This window comes from Mustela lutreola, chromosome 17 (genome assembly GCF_030435805.1).
Source record: "Mustela lutreola isolate mMusLut2 chromosome 17, mMusLut2.pri, whole genome shotgun sequence".
Lineage (NCBI taxonomy): Eukaryota > Metazoa > Chordata > Mammalia > Carnivora > Mustelidae > Mustela > Mustela lutreola.
In genome coordinates, this window is record NC_081306.1 from 22,210,351 (window position 1) to 22,218,642 (window position 8,292).

At 62.6% G+C, this 8,292-nt stretch overlaps 1 protein-coding gene across 1 annotated transcript; it reads left to right on the plus strand.

Annotated features, from left to right (window-relative positions):
• Window positions 1-1,005: 1,005 nt before the first annotated feature.
• HS3ST6 (heparan sulfate-glucosamine 3-sulfotransferase 6) lies at window positions 1,006-7,196 on the plus strand. Its single transcript, XM_059154959.1, has 2 exons — window positions 1,006-1,521; window positions 6,465-7,196. The coding sequence occupies exons 1-2, from the start codon at window positions 1,109-1,111 to the stop codon at window positions 7,078-7,080; spliced, it is 1,029 nt and encodes a 342-aa protein (XP_059010942.1). The 5' UTR covers window positions 1,006-1,108; the 3' UTR covers window positions 7,081-7,196.
• Window positions 7,197-8,292: the final 1,096 nt, after the last annotated feature.

The window sequence follows — 8,292 nt, forward strand, 5'->3', positions numbered from 1 at the left end:
GTGGGAGGAACAGCATGAGTGAAGAAGGAACAGCATGAGTGACAGCTGGGAGGTGGAAACCCACTGTGCCTGTGCTGGGCAGGGAGGCAGAGGGGACACCACCGTTTAATGCTGGATTCGGAGCCCTGAGAGATGCCTGCTGTGACGGTGGGTGCTGCAGGCGGAGTGGGACCTCAGCCAGTAGAGCTCTAAGGAGAACCAGGCTGTTTGGAACAAATCCCCTTCTAAGCTAGATGAGAAGAAGAACTTCCTGTGACCCTGTGTGTATCAACCTGCACCCCAGACAGTGCTGTGCCAGCAACCCGCCCACAGGGATCCTGGCTGAGTCTTGCCCTGACAAGCAGGTGCACGCCTGGTGTCTGGGTCCTGGGCTGGGGCCCTCATCAGCGGTCTTCACCCCATTGGCTCTGCAGAGCCCCCTCGGTCCAGGGCTGCTTCTGGGTGGAATGACTGTGGGTCAGGGAGGTCCCTGCCCCTTGGAGGTACCCCAGGTTTCTGGGACTCTAAAACGGTAATCCTACTTGGCGACCCTCTCCAGCCGCCAGGGCTGTGACCCTGACGAATAGCAAGCCGACTGTCAGCAAAGCGCGCCCTCTTCTCCCCCTCGGACTTCCCTCGACGCCCGGGAACCCCTCTGCGCAGTAGGGCCCAGGTCCACGAGCCTCCGTGATCCACTGGCTCCGCCCGCGCACCTGCTGCTCCGCACTGGTCCGGGAGGGGCCGAGATCCGTCTTCTAAGGCACTTCAGTCCTGTCACGGCTCTGAGACCTGACCCGTCGCCGCAGCATCCAGGCGCGTAACGATGATGATCCTGGAGCCGAGCGGCCTGGAGCCCAGGGTCTCCGAGAGGGCGCGACTGCGTAACCAATGAGGCTCCAAATTGCGCCTGTGCCTCCACCCGCGCCGGCGAGTCCCAGGTAGAGCAGTGGTCCAGGGGGTGGGGCCATGGGGCTGGGCGGGGCCTCTAGGCCCCGCCCCCGCCCTCTCTCGGCGGCGGGGTGGCGGGGCGCAAAGCAGAAGCCAGGAGCGGGCTGGCTGAGCGCAGCACTGGCCGGGATGCGCTTCCTCCTACACGCCCGGTTCCAGGGCCTGGGCGCGGCACAACCCCATGGCAGGTAGCGGCGGCGTGGGCGGCGGGGTCGGAGGCGGCCAGGGCACGGGGGCCGGGCAGGGGGCCGGTCTGCGCGTGCCGCGTGCGCCGCCGCTGCTCGCCGCGCTGGTGCTCGGCGCCTACTGCCTCTGCACCCTCCCGGGCCGCTGCCCGCCGGCCACCCGCGCCCCCGTGCCGGCCCCCGCGCGCGCTGAGCCGCTCCGCGCCGTCGGCAACCCCGGGGCGCCAGGCCTGCCGGTGGCCAGCGGCCTCGGACGCCGGCGCTTCCCGCAGGCACTCATCGTGGGCGTGAAGAAGGGCGGCACGCGCGCCCTGCTGGAGTTCCTGCGGCTGCACCCCGACGTCCGCGCGCTCGGCTCTGAGCCCCACTTCTTCGACAGGTGCTACGAGCGCGGCCTCGCCTGGTACCGGTGAGCGCCCGGCCTGTGCGCCCCGTAGGCTTCGGTGCGCGCCCTGGCGAGTGCCGTGGAACAACAGCATGATGGCCCCCTGGGGTCTCAATGGAGACACGGTGGGGTGAGGTATCCAGGGATCCGGGCTGAGGCCAGCCTGGTGGGGGGCCGAGACTTGACCTCGGGGACGCGGTCCCCCTGCATTGGGTTTCACAGAAAGGAGGAGCGGTCACTGGCCTGGGGGTTTCCAGAAACTTTGAAAAGTTCAGGGAAAACCCTGGTTCGGGGTTAATGAGGGTTCTCAGCAACACTGGAGGGGGGAGTTTCAATCCCGGAGGAGGAGTTTGAAGCTAGCGGGGCTTCAGCAGCGTTGGGAACGCTTCATGCTCATCTGCCCTCCCCCGTTGGATTGCTCTGGGAAAGCATGTCTGACTTCTGGACTGTTACCCCAAGAATTTCTCCTGTAGCCTCCTAGAAAGTGTCTGCCCTCTCCCCCAGAGCCTCAGTTCTGGGAAGAGGACTTCTCCGTGGTTCTGGGGGTCTGGATAAATTCTGGGTTTTCTTTAGAAAGGGGGAAGAGGGGGGAATTAGGACCCCAGCCTCATGTCAAGGGCTCTGTAGTTGTCCTGCGCCTGTTTGGATGGCCCCAAACCCCACTTAGCAAAAGTGGGGGAGCACCCAGTCCTGGCTGAAGCAGTGTGAGGCCCTGCCTTCTCTCTCCTTCAACTGTGTGCAAGCCGGCCATGGTGCCCGTCCCTTCCTGCGGGGAAATGAGGGCTTCCAGATGGAGAATGAGTCACCCCACTCCCGGTAGCTCTCACCTCATCCTCGCCCGAGCTATGGGGCAGAGAGGACCCAGCCAAGGTCACCCGGTGAATTAACGGGGAGTGCGGGGTGGCAGGATCCAGACTCTTGACTCCCTAGTACACCAGTGGGCTCTTCCCAGATTCTCCCCCTACCCAACCCACTCCCCAGCCAGTCCCGGAGCTGAAAGTCACTCCTACTTGTTATCTTTGCCTTTTGCCTTAAAATCACTCATGGGTTTGTGGGGGGCCTCAGTGCGAGCAGGGATCCTGGATCCTGAGCTCTGAAGGGTTGCTGCTGTTTGGGGTCCTAGGGAAGTTGGGTGGTGATGGGGAAGCGAGTCTGTCCTTGGATCCAGCTGGCTGATCCCAGCATCCTGGATGCTCAGGGAGAGACAGCCACCCCACTCTGACAGTGCGGCCGCATTCAAAAGCCTCCCAGTCCCTGGCTGCTGCACAGGGGGAGAGGAAGAGGAGGAAGGAGGGAAAGAAGAAAAGGAGGGGCAAAGGGGTGGAGGACACTCTGTCACCTAGAGCGAACTTCAGAGCCCACCCTGGCCGCCATGAGCGTTGACTACAGGAGCTGCGGTTGGGTGCCGAGCTGAGCTAATGAGGGTCTGCTGCAGGTTTGTCCCAGAGGCTTCTCAGAGAGCCTGGGGTCCAGTGCTGGGGAGGGTGAGGCACCTGAGAGGCAGGGGGTCCTGATTTTCAGCTCTGGGTAGAGGCTCTTGGGATCCTGGAGGGCCCGAGATGGGAGGGGGAGATCCAGGAGCATGTCTAACTCTGGTAGAGAAGAGCCTTTCTCCTTTCTCTTTTTCTGAGCCACCTCCTCTGGAGGGAAGGGTGGATGCAGAGGGTGTAGAGGCTCAGGTCCCAGGGGCCTCCATTAGTCCAGAGCTGTCTCCCAGGGCTGGCGAGTACCCCCCCATTCACCAGCCAAAGCAGAGCTAGCGGGAGCCAGGCTCACTGAGCTTCTGGGGTGAGTGTGCTGACGTGTGGAGGTGCACTTGCTGTGCTCCCGGCTGCCGTGTGCCTCTGGACCTGTCTGTCCTTTCCACCAGCTGTGAGTGTGCAGTGAGCCTCCGAAAATGCCCACCCCTGCCTCAGTGTCCCCTAAAGCAAAGAGGTTGCCCCGCCCTGGCCATGGTCTGGCAGTGGGACCCCGGGTTGGATTCCGGAGAGTGCAGAACCCTGTTCTGGTTGGAGAGTTGGGGCAGGGAGGAGAGGAGGAGCAGCCAGTGCCCACAGTGGAGGGAGGCAGGTGGGGGAACCCCCTGGCTCTGGGGCGCCCAAGCAGCAAATGCAGGAGCAGTGAATTTGGGATCTAAGTCTGTGGGGGGAGGGATATGGGCTTCTGTGGGACTTATCTCCCCCAGCTCACCCGGAGAGAGACTCATGGGACTGGGGACTTGAGGTCCCCACTCCCCCCAGCACTGCAGAGTTCCACACAGAAGCCAGGACTGGTTTCTGCTCGTCCCAGGCCGGGCTGGATGGGGCCCAGCAGAGGTGAAGGACAGAGCTAGCAAGCAGCCAGCAGGGCTGAGGAGGAGAGAGTCGCCCAGGGCTGGACTGAAGCCGCAAGAAAATGCAGTCCAGATGAACTTGGGGCGGGGTGTGGGGGGGTGCCCATAGAGCAGCTTGTCACATGTGTGCCGTGTGGGGGTCAGTGTCTCGTTCCCTCTTTTCCTCCCTACTCTCTCTCACCTCCCCCAAATTCCCACCCCACCCTACCCCATTCCCCAGACCAGGCCTACGGAGAGTCATTGAACCCAAAGATCTCAGAGCTCAAAGCTGGTGTGTGGCAGGAGGAGGCCCGGAACGTCACCCCTGCTCCTCCCCGCGGTGGGAGCTGAGGCACGTCCACCGGTTTGCTCCTCTGACTTCCTCGGAGAGATGCCTCAGTGGGTGGTGATGTCCCCTGGACTCTTCCTGGTAGCCTCCCTCCGCCCAGGCAGGAGTGAAGGGGAGGGGGATATTCAGAAGCTGAAGTGCCCAGTCTGCGAAGGAAAAGAGGGTGCACCCCTGAGGTCACTTGGGGCCTGGGGGATAGAAGGGATGGGAAGAGTGTGTCGAAGGTGGACGGGCTGTCCCTTGAGCAACTGAGGCCGTTGTCGTCCCTGAGGCAGGTGATGAAGGGAGGCCAGTGACTTCTTCTTCTTCCTCTTCTTCTTTTTAAAAGATTTATTTATTTATCTGGGCTGTGGCAGGGGCAGAAGCAGAGGGAGGGAGAGTCCCTGCTGAGCACAGAGCCCAGCACGGGGCTCGATCTCACGATCCCAAGGTCAAGACTTGAGCCGAAACCAAGAGTGGGTCGCTGAACTGAATGGGCCACTTGGCACCCCAGGGATGGTGACTTCCGATGTGGCCTGGCTCACCATGTCTTTGTGGGTCTCAGCAGTGAGGTTCAGTGTGGGGAGACCTCCCTTCCCTCTTGTGGAAGCCCTGGGTTTCAGCCCGCCCTTGGTGTTGTCACCAGCCAAGCTCTACCTGAACTTCGCCTTTTGGAGGGGGAGGACCGGGGACTACTCCTGACTGGACTCCCAGCGGCGGGAGGCAGGCCGAGAGGTGCTGGGGCTCTGGGAGCAGAATCCGAGCGGACTGCAGGGCAGCGGCTACAGCCCAGGGTTGTAGGCTCGTGTCTGCCCTCTCCTTCCGGCTTCCTCCGTGAGCCTCTGTGTGCCTGCCTATGAGATGGGGCAGTGAGTGGCATAGAGGGAGTCCCAGCTCAGTCGTTCATGAAGATGGGGGAAGCAGAGCTGTCCCCATCGCTTCTGTAGGCCCGCTCTGCCTGGAGCCTTGTTTTGGGGTGGGGGGAGCTCCCATAGCTAGCAGACTGTGCAGCCCACCTAACTCCCCAGAGCACCTGCAGGGTGTCAGGGAGCCAGTGGCAGGGCCTGGACTCCCATGTACACATTCTTGTCCCACCACCAGCACCATCCAAGCTAAGCAACCCCAACTCGTGGGTCTGTGTGTCTGGGCATCCACCTGACCTGAGTTTTCTTGGGGGTCTGAGCAGAAGGAGGAGACTCAGGCCCAGCCTCCCAGGGTCTTGTGTCTGCAGAGGGGTTCCCTAGGCTGGACAGAAACCTGAACTCCACCCTGTGGGTCAGCTCCCTGGCTGGGGCACAAGCTGTGGGCCAGGTAGAGGCAGCTCCCTCAGAGGACAGGAGGCGGGGCCAGCCCACAGAGACCTCCCCTCCCTAGCACAGGTTCCAACAGCCTCTGCCTCTGTTGACCTAGTTCCCGGCCCTCCCTCAAGGCTGTTTGCCCAGCTGGCCAGGCCACACCCGGCCCTGCCTCACCCTATACTACCTGGTTTGCAGGTGTGGCCCCGGGACACTTCTCAGTGCACCTGCTTACCCCCCACCCCACCCCCAGCCCCGCCACCTGCCCAGCCTTCGGAATGGGCTGCCCCAGGTTTGGGGTGGTCAGTGGGCTGTCACCAATCACCTCCCCCAGAACCTTGGGATGGGGTCGGTGCTCCCCTCCCCGACCAGAAATGCTGCAGCCTTGCCCTCTGGGGTGTAAGCCAGGTCTGGGAGGTCCAGGCGACTGGGGACTTGGGACGAGTCCTCAGGCCACCTCGCTCACTGTTCTCCAGTGTGCGATGGCTCCATTCTGACCCGTTCTGATCCATTCTGATCTGGTCTAGGTCAGTGAGAATTAGCAGGGCTGTAATCAGAGGCCAGAGAGGCTGTGCCGGGGGGGGGGGGCAGGGGGGGGCGGCGCTGCCCTCTGTTGGGGATACTTGTCAGTAAGCAAGGCAGGTGGGGCTGTGTGGGGCACAGGGTCAGGCCGTAGGCCTCGAGGGAGATCCAGCAGTGTTGGTTGTGGCTGCAGTCCAGCTTGGGGAGGGTCCCAGCAGAGGTGTGGGACCGAGCTAGCTAGCAACCAGCAGGGCTGAGGAGGAGAGAGAGTCACCCAGGGCTGTGCTTGGGACACCCAGCCCGAGCACAGGGGAGCCTGTGCTCAGGCCGGGTGTCCCCATGGCCTATATCCCAGGCTGCCCACTCAAGCACCTAGGATGGGTGGGTTTGCTGGGGAAGGCTTGCCCGCCTTGGAGGTTTGGCATGTCTGTGGAGGAAGGGGAGGTTTGTCCTGGGTCTCCTGGGGGCCAGCATTCGCTCTCACCTACTTCTCCTCACTCCTGTCGCCCAGGAGCCTGATGCCGCGCACCCTGGACGGGCAGATCACCATGGAGAAAACCCCCAGCTACTTCGTAACGCAGGAGGCTCCCGGCCGCATCCACAGCATGTCCCCAGACACGAAGCTGATTGTGGTGGTGCGGAACCCCGTGACTCGGGCCATCTCCGACTATGCCCAGACGCTCTCCAAGACCCCAGGCCTGCCCAGCTTCCGGGCCCTGGCCTTCCGCCACGGCCTGGGCCCGGTGGACACGGCCTGGAGTGCCGTACGCATTGGCCTGTATGCGCAGCACCTGGACAACTGGCTGCGTTTCTTCCCACTGTCCCGCTTCCTGTTCGTCAGCGGTGAGCGCCTGGTCAGCGACCCGGCCGGAGAGTTAGGCCGGGTGCAGGACTTCCTGGGCCTCAGACGGGTGGTCACGGACAAGCACTTTTACTTCAACGCCACCAAGGGCTTCCCCTGCCTCAAGAAGGCTCAGGGGAGCGGCCGCCCGCGCTGCCTGGGCAAATCCAAGGGCCGGCCCCACCCCCGGGTGCCATTGGCGGTGGTCCAGCGGCTGCGGGACTTCTACCGGCCCTTCAACCGCAAGTTCTACCAGATGACTGGCCAGGACTTCGGCTGGGACTGAGCAGGACAGGCCAGCCCGTGTCCTGCCGGGGGACACTCAGGAACCACAGTTCATGACCGTCTCCCGGCCAGAGCTGCCCGTGTTCAGATGATGGGTAGAGAAAACTATTTAGGAAATATGGTTTGGATCTGTGTTCTTCCACACAAGCCTTGAAGGCTGCAAGATGGGGGTTGGAGGGGTCCCCATGCAGGGAAGTGGTCATCACACCAGCTCTCCATGCAGGGCACTGTTCCCCTGCCAGGAGTAGTCCCAAACCCAGGCCTCACACATGACTTGAGGTGTGCAGTGAACTTGGCCGCATGTAACAGATGAGCCCCTGGGGCTCAGAGAGGTTTAGGGCCTGCCCAGCGACACACAGCTTAGACCTATGGTTCTGGGGGTGGCCCTTGGGCTCTCTGGTCAGCCCTGGGATGCTGAGCTAGGTTGTCCCCATGTTCCGGATGAGGACACAGAGGCCTGGGGCCGGATAAACGTTGGATCTGTCCAGCAACTACCCCTGTGACCTCAGCTGATTGCACATCTTAGTGCCCATTCCATGCTTCCTCCTGGAAATCTGGAGGAGTTGCCCACCAGTGAGTGTGATGGGCAGTGGGGGTGTGGTTCTAACAGCGTCCAAGCGGTGGGGACAGTCTGGTACCGCCCACAACAGGCCACGCCCACAAAAGGCCACAACAATGTGGCTCTTACCACCCTCCAGACCCAGAGCTCTACAGGAAGTGACCGTTTAATGGGTCCCACCCCATACCCCTGCCCTCAGGCCCTGGATGCCCTGGTTCTGTGTGTGACAGGCTCTCTCCCCTGGGGGATGGGCCCAGGTGCGTGCTCAGCTCCTGAATTAGGCCCCACTGGGCTGGGCGGTGCCCTCTGGTGCCCTGGCGGCCCCTGCCCCCTGGAGAGTGGAGGCCCCAGCCATAGTGCTGCTTGCCAGGTGTTCACAGACTGCCCCTCCAGGGACGCTTAGGCCCAAACCTGACGTGGCCAGGTTTTGGGACCAGACTGCCTCCTCTGCACCCCAGGCTGGGGTCCATATCAAATCCTTGGTCCTGATGTGGCCTGTCCATCCCCTGGCTACTCGCAGCAGCTGTGTGTCCTGGGCCCCAGAGTTGAAATGAGGGAGGATTTCCAGTGATGCGGGAGCCCTTCTTTCTGGCTGACTGCGAACGAGGTGCTGGGGTCAGCTGAGAAGAAGGCGCAACAGGACCTGGGAAGGGA

Excerpts from the sequence above, each read along its gene's own strand:
- HS3ST6 (XM_059154959.1), top strand. The coding sequence starts at position 1,109 with ATGGCAGGTAGCGGCGGCGTGGGCGGCGGGGTCGGAGGCGGCCAGGGC. Across the intron at positions 1,522-6,464 it reads CGCGGCCTCGCCTGGTACCG|GAGCCTGATGCCGCGCACCC; the intron begins GTGAGCGCCCGG and ends CCTGTCGCCCAG.